The sequence below is a fragment of the Pan troglodytes genome, chromosome 2, assembly GCF_028858775.2.
Source record: "Pan troglodytes isolate AG18354 chromosome 2, NHGRI_mPanTro3-v2.0_pri, whole genome shotgun sequence".
NCBI lineage: Eukaryota > Metazoa > Chordata > Mammalia > Primates > Hominidae > Pan > Pan troglodytes.
In genome coordinates, this window is record NC_086015.1 from 143669856 (window position 1) to 143692572 (window position 22717).

Consider the following 22717-nt stretch of genomic DNA (forward strand, 5'->3'; position numbering starts at 1 on the left):
GGTGCAATGGGGAGTATGGGCTCTGGAGCTGGGAAGTCCTGGTGATGGGTCCACTCACTAGCTGGTTGCCATCCTGGGCTCACTCTGCCTAGGGCTCTTTATCTGTAACCTGGAATCTTAACGATATTCACCGCACAGATGAGTAACTAAAAAGCATGTGTAAGGCTCTTAATTCAGGCCTGGCACTCATTCTGTGCCCAGTAAGAGTTCATAGGAAAACAATAAAGTTCTGTAACTATAAAAAAATAAGGTTATATAGGCCAGGCATGGTGGCTCATGCCTGTAATCCCAGCACTTTGGGAGGCTGAGGCGGGCAGATCACCTGAGGTCAGGAGTTCAAGACCAGCCTGGCCAACATGGTGAAACCCCATCTCTTCTAAAAATACAAAAATTAGCCAGACATAGTGGCGCATGCCTGTAATCCCAGCTACTCAGGATGCTGAGGCAGGAGAATCGCTTGAACCCAGGAGGCAGAGGTTGCAGTGAGCCAAGATCACGCCACTGTACTCTAGCCTGGGCGAGAGCAAGAGTCCGTCTCAAAAATAAAATAAAATAATAAAATAAAATAAATAAGGTTATATAAATATTGGACATATCTATAGAATAAACCTGACCAGCACTGGGGTTATTTTGTAACAAATTTTGTCTCCCAACCTTCCCTTGATGTCATCCCCCAACATGGTCCTCTCTGCTATGTACCTCTCTATATATATCCAAACCTGTTTGGAGGGAAATTCACAATCAATTTCTTCACTAGTGTAAGGTATTAATTGAAGTGTGAATTCTATAGGAACAGCAACGTCCTTAGCCAAAAAAAGGACCCTCTGGTGGTGGAGTTTCAAGCCCTGCTAGACCCCACCCTGCTTCCCCTTGTGGAGGCCTTGGTGCTCCACATGGTAGCAAAGCTGGCCTCTGCAGCCACCACACACACATCTCTGCACCGGGCCCTGCTAGATCATATTGGTCCCATTGGCTTGAGCTAGAAGTCAGAAGCCCTGAGTGCTCAGCCTGCATCTCTCTGGCCGTCCCAGGTTTTAGGCACCGACATGCTCTGTGTGTACCTCTGTCACCATCTGTCTTCACACTGGACAAGTTTTGGTATCAGACCCCACTTAATAGGTCAAAGAAGCTATTGCCATGTTGTGTTATTCCAGAGGTACTAGGAAAATGCACTTTCCCCAAAAAACCATGTATCTCCTACTTCCAAACCACTCACAAATCTCTCTCTGCTACCACCTTGATAGATGTCTTTCTTAGAAATATCTGTGGAGGGTGGTATTAAAGGACAGCAAGGATTTTATTGGCCATTAAAGTATTTGTGTAAATTAGTTTATCACATAAGTAACGTGGATATCAATTAAGGAGTTAGCAGCAGGGGATGAGAACAGGTAAGTGTGATGAGAGGCGTGGGGCGTGGACAAGGGGCTGGATGGACCCACCTAAGCATTGGGTGAATTTCCAGGAGCATCTCATGAGAGCACTGAGTGGCAATTATAAATATTAACTGAGTGCCTACTTTGTGTCAGGTGCAGTAACAGGCAAATTCTCTAGGAAATACTCATGTAAATGATGCCGTCAACTCTGCCCACACTTCCCTTTGATACATACAAGCTACAGCATGAGCATGAATTGGGAGATTTTAATCTCTACCTTCACAGACACCACAATTCCAGAAGCCTCTCCCAGAGTGAACCTGTCATGGTGAGAAGCAGGGCATCTGGGTTCTAAGGATACATGCTCTTCACATAGCATAACCTTCTATTGCTAGCCAATGGATATAGACCTGATGATCTCCTCCACAGATGGAGGGAAAACTGGCTGAGTTGAACATTTTCAAACAAGTAAACTGATTTCCAGCATGGCACCTTCCTTGAGGAATCTTCAAAGGGTCATTTTAATGGTAGGAGATTTTTTTTTTTTTTTTTTTTTTTGTAGTGGCTGACTTTGGAACCCAAACACTAGGTGAGATGAGGCTCTGAAATACAAAAGTCAAAAATCCCAAACCTGGGCAAATGGCAGGTAATACACACAACCACTGTCCATTAAACCCATCAGAGTTTATGACTGACTGGTCAGTGCCATACGAGGAAAGAGCCCCCATACCCCTGCCCACCCAACTCAGGTCACACTTTAGACTCCCTGACTCTTATTATTTGAAAATGACTGCAAGTTCCTGGCCCTCCTTCCCGTAGTGCTTGAGCCCTGTCTGTGTATAGAACAGAAGGATGGAAAGAATTCTGTATTTGAGCCTCTGTGGAGAGTCAGCGGAGGCCCCAGACCTACCCAGCAGGACAATCCAGTCTTCTCTGGCAGGCCAGTTGTCGCCTCTCACCTCAGCAACCCCCTCCACAAAGTTGGTGATTCTTCTAAAATAAACCTGCCCCCACTCCTGCTGCCTCAGATGAAGTCTTTGTGCCTTAGCCTGAGTATTATTGTAGTAGCAGCAGAAATAATAATAATGACAATGATAACATGACAGCTAACACTGAGTGAACCTTCGCCATGCAGTGAGCATGCTACTGCAAGCTCTAATGCATTATCTCCTTCAGCCCTCACCACTCGCTGGAAAGAGGAAACAGAGTCAAAAAGGTCAACTTATTTGCTCATAGTCACAAAGCTAGCAAATTTTGCTGCCAGGTGTCAAATTCAAGTTCTGCTGACTTCAAAACCTGTGTTCTCAACCACCGCATCATTTGGCCTCAACAAATATTTGTAAAAAAGTGTAATGAGTGGCTCATGCTCCTTCTTATGGGATCAGGATCTAGAACTTTCCCCAGTCACAGCCCTGATCACATTTTGTCAACTTGCCGGCTCTGAACTGAGTCTGACTCACCTTCATAGAGCCAGCACCTAGCAGGGGTCTTGGCACATGGTTAGTGCTCAGTAGATGGCTGGCAGGTTAACAGATGGATAGGTGTGTGAGTGAATCCATCCATCCAAATCAAATCCTGGCTTTCTCCAGGAACCCTCCCTGCTAGTAAGAGCCCCCAGGGTTTTTCCAACTTTCTAAATTCCTCCAACACTTTTTTCTTGCATCCTATCTTGCCACATGCAGCACTTTTGTCTGTAAGTTACTGATGCCTCCCCAAGAAAACCATACATAACTCAGAGGCTGGAATAGCATTTGGCACTTCTTTTCCTAAGTCACATAGCTCACGATTAGGCACAGACGTCTCTGAGTAAGTGCACTGAGTAGTTCATCTTGACCCAGGAGCGGAAAACAGATGAGGACACCGCCCCATTAGGAATGACCTGTTTGTTATCCTTTCTTTCCTGACCCTCTGCAGGAGCCTCCTCTGGCATCATTGACCTCTTGCCATCCCCTAGTGGTGCCACCAACTGGACTGCAGGACTGCTGGTGGACAGCAGTGAGATGATCTTCAAGTTCGACGGCAGGCAGGGCGCCAAAATCCCCGATGGGATTGTGCCCAAGAACCTGACCGATCAGTTCACCATCACCATGTGGATGAAACACGGCCCCAGCCCTGGTATGAGAGCCGAGAAGGAAACCATCCTCTGCAACTCAGACAAAACCGGTGAGTCTCTAGCCCAACCCTTCCACCCCTACCCCAGCAGCTGCCCATTTTGTCCCAGATGGTTGGACATGGACACAGCCAAGGAGGATGTGGAAGAAAAGCAGGAGCCTGAGAGGAGCCCTGCCAATATATATTCTGGTCTCTGGTTTTCTGGCTGCTGATTTTCCAGGCTTGGCTTGAGGTAGAGCAGGAGCAGAAAAGTGGGGAAGGTAGGGGTACAGACACAAAGGATGTAAAAGCTGGAATCAGTGGTTTTCAAACTAGATTCCTCAGAATGCTAGCATTCCCAGAAGTGCTTTGGGGCTGCTATAAGTGAGATGGGGGAGAGAGAGGAATCTTTATTCCTACTTCAAACAAAGAAGCTCCACCTTTACTGTATTATATACAGTAAGATTTCCAAAAGCTATCTTTTGAATAAAGTACTGCTAATTTAGAATAGTAGTTTGAACACCTCTGACATATATAGTAATGATAGCTACCATTCGATAGGCTTTTCAGCATGCTGAGCCTGTGCAAGAAGTTCACGGCTTGGTGGTTAAAAGTCCCCTAACACTGATTAGCTAGGTAACCTTGGCAAGTTGTTTAGCCTTTCTGTGTCTCACTTTACCTGTCTGTGAATGGGATGTTATAGTAGTATCTACCTCATAGGGTTCTTATGAGGATTAAATGACTTCATACTCATGAAGTGCTCAGAACAGTGCCTGGCACAAAGGAAGTATGATAATCTGTGTTAGCTATTACTATTCTAAACACAAGTCTCTATAATTATTTTATAAAAGCCTTATCGTTTTTGCCATTTTAAGGATAAAACATTCCTTAGAGGTTGACTAACTTGTCACAAGTAGTTATACAGTCAGTATCAGAACTAGAATGTCAGCTTAGATCCAACTAAATCCAAACCTATGCTCTTGTCACTACACCCACCCATCTCCACACACACATACACAAACATCCCAAGATCTTATGCAAATTGTACAACTCTGCATTTAATTATAATTCTACAATTTCCCATTTCAAATACAACTTTTGCTAAAACACCCAAAATAAATAACAATCACAGCAGATGTAACAGTAAAAAGACAATATAGAAGAAGAGCTGAAGCTCGGCCTCTGCTATTGGACAGCCAAAGTTTCCATCTCAGCTTGACCACTTCTTAAGTCATGACCTTTCAGGAGTTGCTAATCTCTCCGAGCCTCATTTTCCCCGTAGGTAAAATGGGGAAAATAAACATGAAATAAAGTATGAAATTACTTAGTAGCATCACATGCATAAATCAGTGTTCCAGTAATTTATTTGATGTTGTTATTATTATTACTTCCAGTTTTATTCCTCATTACACTGCTACAAGAACGCCACATTCTCTGTTTCAACTGATCTTTATAATAAATGTTAATATATTTTCTGGATGCAGAAACTGAGAGGTGCCTGGCTTTCCCTATTTATATAGCAAGTCTATGTAGAAGTCAGTGCCAAGGACAGGTTTCTCTTTGGGACCTTCATGCAGGAAGGTGGAGGTTTGGGACGCAGTTCAGTAGCCTGTGCAGTGCCCTGTGAGGTATTCCCATCATAATCCAGGAGCCAGCATCCCAGTGAGACAACAGCCTAAGAATGTGCAGACAAATGCAAAGCAGTGTGAGCTGGGGTCAGTGGCCATGCACATATAGTCCTTTCTGAGCTATATCGAGTCCCCAGGGAGGTAAGTCAGACAGATATAAATGTTACTGCTTACAAAGGAGGAAATTGGAATATGGAAGGCTGAGTGATTGGCCCAGGATGACACAGATAATTATCAAGAAAGACAGGATTGGACCTAGATCCTCTGACCCTGTGTCCCAGGCCCAAGCTATTGTACCAGTGGTCCTCATTAGAATATATTAGTGCACTTGTAAAAACGTGTAGATGCTAGAGCCCCACCCAGCTAAATAAGAATCTTGGAGGAGCCTAACGGGAAGCCATGGCTGAATTTGGCCTCAACTGTCATCACAGCAGTCCCCTGAGAAGGCATTCAGCACCCCCAAATTAGCAGCACCCAGTGTTCAGCTTGGGCCCTTGTGTGAAACAACACTCAAGATTGGCACAGAGAAAGTGGGAAGATATTTCTCTAACTTTTCTGACAGCAAGAAAAAAATCTATAAATACCCCATCCTAAATTAAAAAAAAAAATCCAGAATAAATGAAAGCTTGATTATAGCTTTTTTACATCAAAAATTTTTTCAAGTTATAAAGCAATGTATGTCTATAGTGGAAACATGAAAAACACAGAAAAGCATAAAAGAGAACACACAAATTACCTAAAATCCTAACCACTAGGGAGATATTTTCTGATAACATTTAGTACATTTCATTACAATGTTATTTTTGCTTCTGTGTATATGTAGAATGTCCTTAAACTTTTATAATATCTGTGATATTATTATGTCATCAGTTACCTTTATATAACATTATCTCCACATCATTTCTCCATGTGATAAAATATTTTTTAAAATATGGATTATTTGGGAGTTTAAAACTCTGCCATGTAGATTTATCATACTTCGTGTCACTGGCCCCCTTTCATTAGATATTTAGATTGTCTCCTTTTAAATGCAAACACAGCAATGCTGTAAAGAGTATTCTGGTATATACCTTTTGGACATTTCTTATTATTTCAGCCAGAAGTTGAGTTACTGATTCAAATAATAGAAATGTTAGGAAAGGAAGCTTTTGCTGTAAATTGTCAAATTGCTCTTCATGAAGATTGCACTAAGTTTGTCTGGTGTACTAAGTAAAACTTACTAATGCTGTTCCATTATAAATTATTTTATAAATAGCTGGATAACAGAATTGACTAGTCAGCAAAGGCTAACTGCAAAAAAGAGAGAGAGTACCACTAACACCACTACTTCCACCAAGAAAAACATCTCAGTAGGTAACATTCTTTCCCCATGGTTTTACCTCCTGTCATTGTCCAGCAGCCCCACGTGGGTCTGGAGGGTAGCAAGCTCTACTTTGCCCAGAACACTCAGTAGCCAAGGATTCTTGCATCATCTGCTGCTGCCATTTTCAACCATAGAACAGAAAGTAAGGCTAGAGCTGAACACAGAAGGATTTTATTGGCCAGAATAGAAAGTAGCATGTTTGACTTCTAATACACATTCCATTTGCCACAACTTGGTCACATTGCCCCACCTACCCATGGGGGAGGCTGTGAAATGAGTTTAAATGTGAACCTAGGAGCATAGGAAATAGGGTTAGGTGAACACATAGCCATGTGTCTACCTTGAGGTCATTGTGTGCGGCCCTGTGCCCCTCTAAGCCCACCTCTGTTGGGGTTTACCTCTCCATTCCTCCCATGAACAGTGCACTTTCCAGTCACCTTCCGTGATTCCTCCTCAGCCCCTGCCTTGTCGCAGTAATCAATACCCTCCTACACACACATCAGCTCCTCTTGCTGGAATCTTCTTCCCCTGGCATGTAGCCCTTTTCTGTCTCTGAGTTTGAACTGAGAACAATGAATGATCAGTGGCTACGTACAGTGCTAGCCACTTCCCTACAGGGCTTTATTAGAGAGAGGGGCCAACCTTGTTCAGCAATCACCAGGTGAGAGAGATGGAGGTGTCAGCCTGGTAGAGAGTGCTAGGATGGTCCCCCTGTCTGCTAGGAAAGGGATGGGGGTATTTTCACACTTGCAGAGGTGTCCAGAAAACCACTCAGAAGGATTGAGGTTGTCGTCTGTAGAAAGGAAGTGAGAACCTTACTTTTGCTGCCAGTTGGCTGAGCTGCAAACACTCTTAAGTCTGCTCCAGGCTGGTGTCAGAGCAGAGCCCAGGCGAGTCCTAGAAAGGCCTGACTCATGTCAAGTTTAGGGTACATGAAAGCTTGGCCCTGATTCTTGCCCAGGGTGTCTGAATGCAAGTGAATGACGGGGCTGCCACAATTATAGGGTGAGGAGAGAGGGGCCAGAGGGAGAGCAGGTTCCCTGGTACAATTTGGCAGAACACAGGTGTTTTTGTTATTGTGGGCCAAAGGGACATCCAGAAATGTGCAAGGCTAGCAACCAGAGGGCTGCATGCCAGGAAGAGGGGCCCCAGTAGCAGGAGCTGATGCTGGAGGGGATTCCTGAGAGAAGGGAGAAGCTGAGGAGGAATTACGGAAGATCAACTGGAAAGAGCATCTTTCGCATGAGGAATTTGCCGCAAGCACAAATGTCCCAGCCACCCAGAAAAGGAGTGTGTCACTTACCATATCAATTCCTATGTAAAGATTTATAGCAGGGCCATCCTTACAGAGGGTGGGGAGGTGAAGATGGCAATTTGGAGACCTCTGCAGAGCCTTTGGAAAATGAAAAACTCTACTGGCTTTCTAAAGAGACTTTATACTTCTTTTCCTCTCATCCATATTCCCCTACCTCTGACCATGTTTAGAGCTAGGAGGAGGTTGGGGGATGAGGACGTGGAACAAGAAGAATGAAAGATCTCACCCCGTCCTTTCCCTATTGTGGGCCACCAAGCCACGGGTAAAGACTGAGTGGAGAAGAGGAACATCTATTTTAACTGGATGAGAGACTGATGTTTGATTTGATTAAACCCTTCAAGACTATTCTAATCCATGAAAGTGAGCAGAAGGCTTTAGGATCTACCTGAGACGTGGACAGAGAGAAGGGAAGAAAGATTCAACGAAGAATTCCTAAGGACAGGAAAAGGAATAAAATGGATTCCTGAGCAAATCGCATCACCAACACAGTGAATAAATCAGGTACCCTGGCATATGAGTTGACTCTACGAATTCAGAGAAAGGGAGTAGAAGGAGGAAGAAACTTCCCAGGCCAGAAGCTGCTGTAGTAGAGTGAGGTTTGCCCGTCCATTCTTCTTGTTCCACCTCCTTAGCCCCAACCTCTCCTAACTCCAAATAAAACTAAAGGCAAAAATTCTTCCTTTCTATGTTTCCTAAGAGTTATCAACAGAAGCCACAGAAAAGTCAGGTATACAGTGATGAGGGGGACAAGAAATCTTTAGTAAAATCCCCATAAGCAGTCCTGGGTGTTTTGCCAATCCAGAGGCTAAAAATGGTCCCCCAGATGTTGGCCGAGGCCAGCCCTGCCACAGTAAGACCCTGACCATTCTCCTTCCTGCCATCCTCTGGTTATGTTCTCAAGAATGGTAATGCTTTCCTGAAAGCACTACTTCGTTGTGTTGCCCTGATCATGAGGCAGTGTGATAGTCCTTCTAATAAGTAACAGTTAGGGAGCATTTGTTCTGGGCAGATGCATTCCACACATTTCCTCATTGTATCAATTAAGAGGCTTTCAGCTACAAGGAATGGAAAGTCCAGACCAAACTGATATCAGATAACCAAAAAATCAAACTAATACAGAGAATGTGGGTATCTTGTAACTGAAAACATCCAGAGCTATGAAGGCTCATGAAGTCATCATCAAGGTAAAGTGTATCTAAGGCCTGGCTCCTTTTCTCTGCAATTTCTCAGATCTGTGCCTGTAAGTGTATCCATTTTACATTAGCAAATATGGCTGCACAGCTCCAAGCCTCCCAGTGGTATAATAAAACTTCCAGCGGGAAGGAAAGTATCTCTTCTGTTTGCTTTCTGCTAAAAGAGCAGTTCTCTCCCAGAACTGCTGAGAAAAGTGCTCATATCACTGGCTTGAACTGAGCCACTTGCCAACCCCTGACAGAAGCTTTGAAGCCAGGAGAATGGCCTGCACTAGGAACATGGTCATGGATCCTGAACAAGTCATGTGCTGGGGGATTCCCATGAGCCTGTTTGGCCAGGAGCAATCAGAGCCCATCCTAGAAATGTAATTGGTATTGATTCCTCCCTATAAACTTTATAGGCATGGTATATACAGGATGTACAGGAATTGGTAGCAATATTCCATTCTTGGGATACATTATGATAATCCAGCTTCAATGTCATGATATAGTTAAGGAAACTGAAGCTCTGAGAGGTGAAATGATTCTCTCAACATCACCCAAGTTACAACTCCACCCAAAGTCTATCTGAATCCAGGGCCCATGCTCTTTCCACTACACATGGGCACCTGCTCATCCAACCAACATTATGGAGCACGCGCCTCCTGGTAGATTTCTGGTGTGTTCGATAATGTAATAAGGTTCAAGTTCTCTAAGAATTGGTCAAAGAACATTTCCTCTTCTGCCAGGATCCATGACGTGAAATTTTCTAAGCAGGAAAGGAAGTTTCTACATTAGAGGAAAACTTCCCATTAATTGCCTGTGTATGGGGAGGGGATGTTGGAGTCACAAAACTATCTCTAATGCTGGAAAATCAACCTCTCCCCTCCTCCCAGCAGCTAAAAGTGAGGCAGCTCTACTTCATATAGATTAGGCAGACAGAGAAGATGTGGTCACTGTTGTCACTGCTATCTGATGAAATAAAATAAAAACCCAGAACTCTAGAAGAAACCAGTATGTTAAAGGAGCACACAGTGACTGATGTGATTGGCATATAGCTCCCTAAACCCTCCAGAAGCATCTGTAACCAACAAACAGGGAGCTTGCTAACCTAAGTAATTTGTACCCTGGGTATGATGCAGTATCTGAGTACAAGTTAGGTGGGTATTTAAAGTCCAGATGTCTTCTCAGCAAGAGTTTGGCTGTGGGTTTTCCTGAGTCTTCCTCTTCCACTTTGGAAGAGCTCTATCATGTGCGTTATAGAACTATCATCAGAGCCAGTTGTAAATGAGAAGACTGGAGTGCCCATGCCTTTGTCCTCTGTGCTGTGCTAAGTGAGTGAGCAGGAAGACTCCTCTGGTGGAGGCTGACACAGGGGTTCTCTCACTCTTCAAACCTTCTTTCTGCTTTTCAGAAATGAACCGGCATCACTATGCCCTGTATGTGCACAACTGCCGCCTCGTCTTTCTCTTGCGGAAGGACTTCGACCAGGCTGACACCTTTCGCCCCGCGGAGTTCCACTGGAAGCTGGATCAGGTATGGTGCTCACCTCACACCTGCTGCTACTCATGCCTCTGCGGGGGTGGCCAGTCCAATCCAATGGTGATGGCAGTGGGGAGGCACTGCAAGGTCCTGACCACTTGCTGAATTTTGGAAAAATCAGCTTAGGGAGACACACAGCATCTTAAAGTCAGGAAGGAAACTGCCTCCTTATAGCCAGGTGAAGGTGGAAAGGGATACGCTTCCCAGCTGGGATGCTGCTGGGTCACTGGACCTGTCATGTGCGGTTTGTCCATTTGCTCCACATCGAGCTTGTGGAAGCCAGTTCTCCTGATCCCCAGGCCCAGTTATGATCTCTGTTAGCACAGCTTTAAATCACAAATGCTCCATGTCTTCCCTTGGTGCTCTACTACCTCCTTTGGGTGACACAAGGTTGAGGACAGGGACTTGAGGGCTTTGAAGTAAGCAGTGACACAGAGCACCTTAGGCAGTGCATGCTCTTTTCTGAAGTGGAAAAATTTGTGACTCACTCCAGAGCCTCATGACTTTTGATCACAAGAGCCACTGCATCATACTTTCAATGACAAAGCAAGTGTCTGGTGTGACTCCAAAGCTTTGAAGTATGTTTCTGAGGACTGTGGAGCATTAACGGTGGAAGTAGTACTCACTTTTCTGGGTGGCTGTGCCATCAGGAAGCGTCTATGTAGCAAGACTAGAGTTGGCCTTTGCTTAAATTTGAAAGGGACCAGGCGCTAATTGTTAAAAAGTGTTTTAAATTATCAAGAGAAAGAATGCCAGCAGTCAGAAAATGGGATTAAGGAATAGATGCTGCTTAATGAGGCAGAGGAAATGATGCCCTTTCTCTGACCCTTCCTCCCTGGGGCCCCAGGACCTCATTTTGTTTTTATTCTGCCCCTTCCATATGCTGGGTTAAGCACTTCTGGGACCCCCAGTCTTCTTTACTTCGTCCAAAGCCCACTGTGTGTACTACACTACCTGCCTCACCTTGCTGAGGGCTGACTGATTCATAATCCTTTCCCTTCTCCTTCTTTGTTACTATATCTCCACCCCCACCCTCTCTCTGTTCCATCCAAGTCTCCAGTCCTCCAGTAAGCTGATCTTGGAGTGTTACTAGGAAGTATTCCAGGAGGAATTCATTCACACTGAGATGGAAATGATTGCTGCCACCTTTCATCCTCATAGAAGTACACATGTATGTTCTCTAAAACAAAGATTCATTAACTCTAAGGAAACTCTCAATGGTGGAACTCCAGGCAATGTGACAAGATTAAGGATGCCAAGCTGATGGAAAAGTTGCTAGGGGAGCCCAGTGGCAACTGCCTAATCCACTCCCAGTAAATCCCATCCTGCTGTATGCTAATTCTAAAAATATGGCATCTTGATTAGTCTATGTTCCTCTGAGTTAGGAATTCTGAATCTGGCAGGAATTGTGAAATCTTGACATTGTTTATTTTATTTCTCAGCAACCTCTCAGCTATGTCCTAAAGTGCCATATGGCTTTTATGGGATGTTTTAAAATATATAATACAAATTGAAGTGAATTAAAATAAATTCCATATTGTGAGGGTTTTTAAAATAGGAACATTGCTATACTGGTTGAGATAATTATAGATATCCTGAGGCATTTTCTAAGATGGGATTGAGAGGCATTGATGCAGGCAAATGAAGTCATGGGCTTGGAAATTAAAAATAGGTGAGGAAGGAATTCTGGTTCTAAAGATAAAGATATAGTGAATCTAGCAGGTTCTAACATCTGTTCCCAAAGTGGTGAATTTAAGGAGGAGCTGAGATTCACCAAACACATTCCAAACTACCCTGATCTCATTGACTACCGTTTATCAATGCCTGCTCTGTGCTAGGCAGGATGCATGTGGGAAATTATTCTCATCTCTGCTACAGCCCTTCCTGGTGGCTAATGTGTGGCAAGAGACTGAGGTCCAGTAGCTTGCACAAGGTCACACAGCAAACCGTGGGTAGGACCTGCCCTTTCCATTATGCCCGGCTGCTGCTTTGGTGTGCCAGCTAATTTGAAATTTTAAAAATTTGCATTTCTAAATTTACAAAAATTTTAGAGATCAGAATTATCACTGAAGTACAAAATGTTCATAGTCTTGATGAAATCCTCTAAAATGGTCACTTCTTCATTTTGCTCAAGCTGTCCTGTTCTTTGTCAGCTCAGGCTGCCATAACAAAATATCACAGGCTAAGTGGCTTAAATAATAGGAATTTATTTTCTCACAGTTAAAGGTGTTAGGAAGTACAAGATCAAGGTGCCAATTTGGTTCCTGTTAAGAGATCTCTTCCTAGCTTTTAGAGGGCCTCCTTCTCACCATGTCCTCACATGGCAGAGAGGGAGCACTCTTGTGTGTTTTCTTCTTATGAGGAACCAGCCCTATCGAAATAGTGGTCCACCCTTTTGACCTCATTTAACCTTAATTACCTACTAAAGGTCCTAGCTCCAAATATATTGGGGGTTAGGGTTTCAAAATATGAATTTGGGAGAGGCACAATTCAGTCCATAGCATTCCTCTACTAAAGAAATTAACATTTAAAAAGTTTAAAGACTGCCTGTTGATGATCAGAGCCCCAGCTCACCTGCACAGCTGCCCTCCCTCTGAAGGGAACCACAGTGAGTAGGGTGTAGGAAACCTCAACAGTTCCCATGCTAGCAATCCAGTGGTATATACTGACCAACCCAGAGACCCCTCTTTCTCCTTACTCAGCTCCCTGTGTAGACAGAACCTTGCCAGAAGTTTCTTGGGTGTAAATCACTTGATGCCCAGAATGTGCATACCTAGTAAGGTCACCTCCCCCAGGAGGCCATCCTGGGTCACCCCCATGGGTGGTTTGCCTCTCTTCTCTGCTCCCCAGTCTCCAGGCAGAACTCCATCCCCATTCCTACTGTTCTGTAGTTACCCATTTATCCTGCCTGTCTGCTCACTTTGCACTGAACTCCTGGAGGGCACGGTAGTGTCTTACTCATCTCCAGCTCTTCTGTGCATGTTATAGGCATGAGCACATGGTTGGCGCCCAGTAAATGTTTGTGTAACAGTGAATGGATGTCAAGATTAAAAGAAGGGAGAGATGAAGTGAGGCAGGGGAAGAGGGAGGGAGAGAGGAAAGAGGAAAAATCCAGAGATCTTTGAAAACCTCCGGGTGATTAATTGATCTTTAGACTCATTTTATTGAGCATTTTAACATGCTTAAATGTTGCCATTTTTTACTCTCTGGATTTTAAACATTGTTCATCTTTGATCTTGATGTCTTATTTCAGGATCTTACTAGATTTACCACCAGTGGATTTGTAACTGTTACAGAACTTTCTGGCCTTGGCCAGAAAGGACTCAAGCCAGTCTAATGTATTGTCCATATTTTAACTCCTGGCCTACCTTGGGAATTTCAGCATTTTATCTGTTCTAATGCCTGATGGGGACTCGCTTATTTCTTTATTCAGCAGTTTATTCTGAACACAAACTGTGCTCTAGGCTCTGTGTGGGGTACCTGGGATTAGTAGCTAAAATAAGAGTCTCTGTTCTTTAGAAGTTTCCATGATAATGGGTCAAACAAACACATCAACAGACAGTTTACAATTCCATGTGATAGGCACGGTGGGCTGGGGCCGGATCAGGGGAGTCTGTGGAAGCCCATGCAGGGGCACCTGGGGCTGAAAGCCTGGGAAGGCCTCTGGGAGGGAACATCTGCAAGGAATGTGGAGTTCTCTGTGGTGCAGGGCAGGGCAGCCTAGTGGCAGAGCAGTGAGCAGGAAGGCTGGGGTCAGGGCGTGTGAGCTCTCAGTGTGGTGGGGCATAGGCACAGGCATGGGGCGGAAGGAGAAAGCTTTGACAGGTATTGGGACACCTTGTGGAGGAGCAGGTGGACATTAAACCCCAAATGGCTTTTTATATCATATTATTGAGTTGGCGCTTTATCCCCAAAGGAATGGGCCATAATTGAAACATCTACTATTCAAGAGAAGACTGATAATTTTAGAGATGGGAAAATATAGGGAATTCTAGTATGACATTCATCAGATTTATCAAGTTTAAGCAAATATAACTCATGCGAGGCCATTGAATGGAGCCGGTGGCAGGGGCTATGTTAGAAGCTCCCCTGGAACCCCAGCCCTGGACAGACATGTTTGAACAGCGGCTCTTCATGGCACTGAAACCAGGCACAGTGGTTTTCACATAGCCCTTCAGGAGTGCTGCTGAGAGAGGCAGTTCCACAGAGGCACTGTGTGCTTTAGGCAGCCCAGCCCCTCTGCCCTGCACCGCAGCAGGCTCTGGCCAAGGTGGATGGACAGCCAGGTAAATCTATTACCAGGCAGCTCCAGGAGATGCCTGTGACAATCCAGGGCATCTCACTAAAGCCATCATAATGATGAGGAGAATGTCATTTTAATGGGATTTTCACTTATGATCCACTAATGCAAATCCCTGGAGCCTGCAGTGAGTCATGTGCAAACCCAGACAAAAGCAGAGGAGAGTGCCCAGCTGCCAGCACACACAGGATAGGTTGACTAACTTGCAGCCCCTCCTGGCTTTAATATCATTTGGATATGGTTGACTCAGTGTCACGATCTAATAATCTTCCCTTTGGACCTGGTATGGTGACTGCAGGGAAATCTGCTGATGTTTTACATTATGTTCCACTTATGGGAAGACACAGCTTGAGTGACAGCCTCAATTGACCAGCAAGCGCACAGGTACCCCCAGCTCACATAAGGAAAAAAGTGCATCTCTGAAAAATTGCAACAAGCACAGGATGCAAATGTCGGATTCATTCAGTTGGCTGTTGCCCTCTCTGTGCCAGAAATTGTACTAGGCATCAGGGATCAAGAGAAGAACAACACAACTCCACCCTGGGGAAACTCAGCCCTGCTCAGTTTATACCCAGTTTACATATCCTTGGGAGCATCTTTTGCAAGAATCCCAAACTCTAATAATTGTGGGTGGGAAGAAGCATCAAGATGAGTGACAATACCTGGCTGGGTGAATGTAAGATTCAGTGGAAAGTAAAATAAAGTAATAAAGGTTTAGCCACTACACATCTATAAACTATACAAGAATCTGGGCCTCGTGCTGCACTTCCAGTTGCTCAGAAGTTAGAAATCAGATTTCTATGTAAAATTTCTCAACTTTAATATGTGCTCATTTACAAAAACAGATCATCTGGCCAAACAAAATATTCTGCAGTCCACCTTTACTCTCTGGTCTCTGGTTTGAGATTACTGATTTAAAAAGCTACTATTTTGATACAAGAAAGCCACACAATAATGCGTCTGAGAAGTTTGGATCCTCTTAAGAGGATTCACCTTAGTGAATGTTTCCAATTCTCTCTGCCCCTGCCCTACCTCCCATAGAGAATGCTAAACTCCCCAGTTTAGCAATGAGGGGAGCTTCTCAGGTCCCCAGCAGCCCTTCACCATACCCAGAGGGTCCCTTCAACCCAGGTCCATGGTTTGGTGGTGGTATTCCTCCTTCTCATATAAATGAGCATAAGTCACAGCCCGAGTTCCCCAGAGCCAGGATTTGAGCACATTTGTCTTGGGCCAGAGCCTTTGCTTATCAAGTCCATTCTACTTGCATAGAATTCTAAAGCTCCTAGAAGGATCTAAAAGTGAATACATCCTTTATTCTTGGTGAGGAAAGTGTGTTAGAATGATGCAGAGTCAGTTTACTTGCATCTGCTCATTCGGTTTCACGGGGAGTCAAATAGGTTAGTTCAATCATTATTATAACCAAGTGCCAAGGAGTTAATTGGAGAATGGTCAGTGCAGTTCAGACCGGTCATCTTAATGAGCAAAATAATTGGGCATTGTCAGCACTCTAATCCTGCTGTTAAAGACTAGCTCTTGGCTTCATTGTGCATGTTTCTTCCAATGCAGCAGGCCACTCTGCTCGGCATCCCTGCCTGTGCCCTGCCCTCATTAAGACCATGTGTCCTTTAGGAACCAGTGTCCTAAACAGAGGGGGAAGGATGTCCAGAATGTCTTTTTTTTCTCTCTCTCTTTCAGGCAGAATTCCGAATGACTTTTTCTATGACATCAAATTGCAGGGTTGTTCTGGGTGAATAATATATGTATGTGTGTTTTGGGGGTAGGGAGACAGTCACAAATAGTGACTCACTTTGGATATGCAAAGTGAACCTAGTCTCTCTTTATTTCCCCATGATATATATGGCTTCCTGACAAGCCCCAGTCATATTCTAGTCCCTCTCCCTGACTGTTTCCATTTCAAAGAGAGCCTCAAGACATTTGGAGAGAGTTGGCTTCTGTAGCTTCATGGTGTTGGCAGAGAAGGGTCCTCAGACCCACATGGGACATCCTGGGCTTCTCAGGTCAGAGTTGTGCAATGGTTGGATTGTCCACTCTCTGGAAAGGTAGCTGCTGGCATGCATATCCCATTTGTTCTGCTTTCTTTTTGAGAGAGTGCCAGTGTGCTGGCACCCAGCACTGCATCCACTGCCTGAGCCATGCTCGTTCCATCTTAAAGCCCCTTTCCTGCAGCTTTTCATCATGCCCCAGATTCCTGCTGCATGGCTTCTCCTCATTACTCTCATGCCATGTCACCTTACCTGGCACCTCTGGGCTCTGTTAGGTGCCTGTGGCAGACGAAATAATGGTCCCCAAAGATGTCTACCTCTGAACCCCAGAAAGCTGTGAATATGTGGCATTACATGGCAAGACGGTGTTCGCATATGTGACTAAGTTAAGGGTCTTGAGATGGAGAGATGATTTTGGATTATTCTTATGGGCCCAATATAATAGTACGTGTTCTTATAAGAGGGGAGGCAAGAGGGTAAGAGCCAGAAACAGAGATGTGAAGATGGAAGCAGAGGTCAGAATGATGTGAGACCATGATCCAAGGAATGCAGCAGCCTCTAGAAACTGGATAGGGAAGGAAACAGATCCTCCAGTACAGCCTTCAGAAGGGATGTGGCCCTGCTGACACCTCCATTTTAGTCCAGTGAAATTCATTTCAGACTTCTGACGTCCAAAACTATAAGATAATAAATCTATGGGGGTTTTTTTGGTTTTTTTTGTTGTTGTTGTTGTTTGTTTTTTTGAGACAGGGTCTTGCTTTGTTGCCCAGGCTGGAGTGCAGTGGTGCGATCTTGGCTCACTGCAAGCTCCGCCTCCCGGGCTCACGCAATTCTCCTGCCTCAGCCTCCTGAGTAGCTGAGACTACAGGCACCTGCTACCACGCCAGGCTAATTTTTTGTTTTTTGTTTGTTTGTTTTTTTTTAGTAGAGACAGGGTTTCACCGTGTTGGCCAGGATGGTCTCGATCTCCTGACCTTATGATCCACCTGCTTCGGCCTCCCAAAGTGCTGGGATTACAGGCATAAGCCACCACACCTGGCCAAATCTGTGTTGTTTTAAGCCACAAAGTTTGTGGTAATTTGTTACAGCAGCAATAGGAAACTAATACCTCACTCGTGAGCCTTTGGGAGCCCTGGAGCTGCCTCAGGCTCATAAATCAATCCACCTCCCATCTCCCTACACCTTGCTGAGGTGACCCTGGGCCATCATTTCTGAAGAGGTGTGTAGGCTCTTCTGTACACCAGTGTATGATGTCTCTACCACAGGTCTCCACAGCCCTCCCCTTCCAGCTTGGGTACTAGGGAGGAAGGAGGAAGAGGCACTGCTTTTTAAAACCCCCATTCACTGCTTGCTCCTGGCTTTTCACCAGGCCTGCTTCCTTATAAGCCTCAGGACTAGGATCCCCATGGAGCAGATTTGGAGCTTTTCTTTTTTCTCTAAGTCACATTTTTCTAATAGATGAAGGTGCCAAATCGCCTTACCTGCTACGAGAAGTGGAAAAGAAACCTTTTGTCTGAGTCCTCTGTGCTTGGTTCTGTAAGTAGTAAAGCAAATTCATGAAATCCTCTTTCTCTTGACAGCGCTTCACCTGGAAGCTTAAAGTTGACAAAGTTGATATGAGAATTAGATTCTCTAGACCATACCTGCCTTTCCCCTAAAGCAGCACAGAAACCCACTTTACCCAGCCAATCTGCTCTGCAGTGCACACCCTGCACTCCTGGACCTTTCTGTTTTTCTCCTCAGGGCCTTTTCCAAGGCCGCAGGAGTCTGCTGGGCTCCGGCGAGCACAGTCCTGAACCACGGCAGTGTTATCACCCCTAGGAGCACCCCTCACCCAAAGGGGTGCAGAAGCAGTCAGTCCTGGAAGTTAGGAGCAATTCTGGGCAGCACCCTGCACTTTCTCAGGGGCCTCAGTGGAAAGAAGCCCCCACTACACGCAATGGCAACCTTAACACCCTCTTGGATTGGCTTTTCCTCCTTCCTTAACTCATTCTCTTCACTTAATCTGTCCTCCTAACCTAGAATCACCTTCTAAATAAACTCTCTGCTCTAGCTCACCCTTGTAGTGCAGGTAGTTTCAGATCTATAGCAGGCAATGAACAAGTAGTGACTGCTATGATTATCAGCAAGTGAGAGACGTCTGCTGTGTTGCAGAGGCTGTACCATGACTAAAAGGAGGGAGTCACCAAGAGACCACAGTGAAGTGAATAAAGGGAAGGAAGTTTAACAAAGTGCAGATCGGTGTTGTCCAATGTTGATGGAGCATATTGCATACCTAACTAATAGAAAAATCTGATAAGCAGATAATTCCATATGTGCCCTATTATAGACATAGTCTCCACAAACACACTGATGGTTTCCATAGCTTATTTAACATTACATCCTGAGCCATTTCCTTGAAGAGCTGATTTCTCAAAGTTTTCTTGGGTTTTCATTATTACTTGGATTTTCTTTCTTTTTCTTCTGAAGAGCCTATTCTAAAGAAGAATCCACACTCTCAGTGAAGAGAGCTACAGGGATGCCGTTCTTTTCCCTGTTGTCGTCTCACCCACTTCCCCTGCTTTCTCATCCCGACTTGGAGTCTAAGGTTATATCACTGTTAAATCTCAACAAATCAAAGATGCTAATGATTCTACATTTCTCCCCTTTTGCTGGCAAGCTTGGATCCTGTCTGGTCTCTTTTCTCCTGAGGAGCACCTGCTCAGCAATTCCGTTTGCTTCTGTAAAATCATTATTTGTGTTTCAGGCTGTACATCTGCCCAGAGGCAATGAATGCATGTTTTCAGTAGACATCCCCTAATACATATTTAAAATCAGCATTAAAAAGAAGGGAATAATATAAACATTAAAAAGAATATTGTTTTACAGTTAAAAAGAATGAAGTAACGTCAATACAATTATAAATGCTTAGTAAATCAAATAATCTATTCAATAATAAATGAAGATACTCAAGCCATGGAGTGGTCCTGATGGAAGCAGCAGGAGCTCAGTCACTGCACTGATTGTGTCGTGCTTCTACCTTTCTCGTTTCCTTTGGGGATTGGTGCCAGTGGGAGGGAGGGAGGCGTCTCCTTGGCTTGGAACCCAAATGTTTGCTTTCATAATATGAACGATATTTTCTGTCACTTCCACGATATGAAAGCGCAAAAAATTGGTAAAATTGAATCCTAATATGTAATGGCCAATTCATTGCTAATCCTGCTTACTTGGGAGACATGATGCAAAGGCACTGGCCACTGTGAAGTCCGTGTGCAGTGAGAAGGGAACTTGGAACCAGCATTTTTTCAGTTCTTATTTATATCAAGCACTTTCTTTTAGTTTTAACAAAAATCATTCCATTTAGGCAAAATGCCCAGATTATGGATGAAGAGTGGAAGATATAGCAAGGTGCTTTCCACATCTCTCACCTGAGAAGTGGAAAAACCTTGTATATGACCTCAAAACATACATACTCCAAGAGGGTAAAAGGCACCAGTCTTAACTTGGGTGAATGTACAATCGAATATGCACGAGGACAAGAATATACTCATATCCCTAAATGTTTAGAACCAGGCATGGATGTCCATTCAGAAACAGATTTCAAGTTCAGCTCATCAGGAATCATGTTTTAGCATCTTTTTTTTTTTTTTTTTTTCTGATATGGAGTCTTGCCTGTGGTCCAGACTGAAGCGCAGTGGCGTGATCTAGGCTCACTGCAAGCTCCGTCTCCTGGGTTCACACCATTCTCCTGCCTTAGCCTCCCGAGTAGCTGGGACTACAGGTGCCTGCCACCATGCCCAGCTAATTTTTTTGTATTTTTAGTAGAGATGGGATTTCACTGTGTTAGCCAGGATGGTCTTGATCTCCTGACCTCGTGATCCACCCGCCTTGGCCTCCCAAAGTGCTGGGATTACAGGTGTGAGCCACCGTGCCCAGCCTGTTTTAGCATCTTTTGAAGCAAAGATCACCTTGCTCCTGAGACAAGGTAATGAGAAGGCTGTTCATTCCATAAGACAAAAGAAGGCTGGAGCCAACTTCCCAGGGAAGACTACTCCTTTGAGGAAGTCTTAAAAAGCAATAACCCTGGAGGCCCAGCAGCGAGATTAATTTGCTCTACCATCCCTGCTTACTCCCAATATCCTATGAGTCATTTGTTTCCATCCTTAATGTCTAAACATGCAAATATTGCTGCACTTACTACTCATTAGTTTAGCTAAAGGAAGTGCCCTTTAATTATACCTCTAAATAATGAACCTCCTTCATCACCTTGACAATCAGTGCACACTTAGAAGGAAGCAAGGTCTCATTATGAAGCAGCTACTGCCTCCCTTGGTTACTTAGAAGATAGTAGCTTTGAAGCAATAGAAGTGGCAGTCCAAAGACAAACAAGCCTTGTAATTGCACTAACTCCTTGTGGTTTTAGGTGCAGGAATAGTAAACGTTAACCAGAAACATATTACATGTGAGGGAAAGAAGGGAAACTAGCATTTTTGAGAGGCTATAGTGTTCCAATCCCTAAACTCTTGATTTACATACATTAGGTCTAAACTACACAGTTACTTTTGAGGTTAAAACTTAACTCCATGTTATAAATACTGAAATTGAGGCTCTGAAAAATTAAGTCATTTACCAAAGGTGTTGGACCAAGCACCATGCTCCAAAGCTCCATGTTGTTTTCCATTATGTTCTTGTCTTGTTGAGAAGATTTAGATAGTTTGGCAGAACTGGGTATCCACCAAGTCTTCACTATATTTCTTCATTTGTCGATCTCAGCAGAAACTCACAGAAATAGTTTGCTACAGTGCAATCCCCAATGGCACTGGCAGACTGGAAAATACTATCTGTGAACATGTCTGCATGGTTCAGAAGAATAAAACACAGTGTGTCATAGGCAGGGAAGTCATTCCCACTATCTGACTAGCCAATTACCTTTCATCTTTCAAGACCATACTCGGGGGTCACATCCTTCAGGAATACTTTCCTGTAACTTCCTCCCCAGTAGAGAGTTGACCTTACCTTCACGGTGAAAAGGTAAGAAAAGACTGTTACCACAGCATTTTTACACCTTATGATACTTATTTATTCACTGCTTTATTTCTTTCACTGCATTGGACTATCACGTCTTGTTCACCTTTTTAATTTTTAGGAGTTTCTAACACAAATATGTGTTTAATGAATGCTTCTTAATTTTTTAAAAAAATTATCTAAATGGCATATGCTGATGTTCTACACTGTGGTTCCCAAACAGTGGTCCCTATGTCTACAAGCACTATTTCAGCTATACAGGTACCATCTGAGGATGAAAACATCCAGGAAAAAAAAAAAAAAAAAAAAAGCTGTCCTTTAACAGGTAAATAGTCTGTACGTGTCCATGTATGAAATGCTATTCAACAATAAGATGAACTATTGACTCATACAACATGAACGAATCTCAAAAACATTATGCTAAGTGAGAGAACCTAGATAACAAAGACTACATATTATATGACTTAATTTACATTAAATTTCCATAAAAGGTGATTTGTAGAGACAGAAAGCAGATTAGTGGTGCCTAGGGCATGGGGTTGAAGTGGAAATCAACTGCAAATGAGCACAGACTTTTTTTGGATAATGGAAATGTTCTAAAACTGGATTGCAGTGATGGTTGCACAACTATATAAATTTACTTAACACCACTGAATTATACACTTACAACGAGTGAATCTTATGATGCATACATCATACCTCAATAAAGATTAAAAACAAGAACTGAAAAAAGAGGGAGGAAGGGAGGAAGGGAAGGGAAGAAGGGAGGAAGGGAGGAGGGAGGGAGGGATGGAAGAGGGAGAGAGGAAGAAAGGAAGGAAGGAAGGGGGAAGGAGGAAGAAAGGAAGGAAGGAATGGGGAAGGAGGAAGGAAGGAAGGAAGGAAGGAAGGAAGGAAGGGAGGGAGGGAGGGAGGCAGGCATATTC

At 44.0% G+C, this 22717-nt stretch overlaps 1 protein-coding gene and 1 long non-coding RNA gene across 4 annotated transcripts in view; one reads left to right on the plus strand and one right to left on the minus strand.

Annotated features, from left to right (window-relative positions):
• The window catches only part of CLSTN2 (calsyntenin 2), a 639289-nt gene that overhangs the window by 519624 nt on the left and 96948 nt on the right, over positions 1 to 22717 (plus strand). For both annotated transcript variants that reach the window (XM_526327.8, XM_016942061.4), the window contains 2 exons: positions 3288 to 3536; positions 10357 to 10478. In XM_526327.8, the coding sequence (XP_526327.5) occupies positions 3288 to 3536; positions 10357 to 10478 (371 nt within the window). The remainder of the gene's footprint in view (positions 1 to 3287; positions 3537 to 10356; positions 10479 to 22717) is intronic.
• LOC107970787 (uncharacterized) overlaps positions 1 to 22717 on the minus strand; it is a 101726-nt gene that overhangs the window by 27887 nt on the left and 51122 nt on the right. The window contains exons 3-5 of one of the 2 annotated variants that reach the window (XR_010155808.1): positions 21397 to 21619; positions 18269 to 18382; positions 6472 to 6609 (exon numbers count right to left, since the gene is read on the minus strand). This is a non-coding gene — a long non-coding RNA (uncharacterized LOC107970787). The remainder of the gene's footprint in view (positions 1 to 6471; positions 6610 to 18268; positions 18383 to 21396; positions 21620 to 22717) is intronic. The other variant, XR_010155807.1, reaches the window with a different exon arrangement.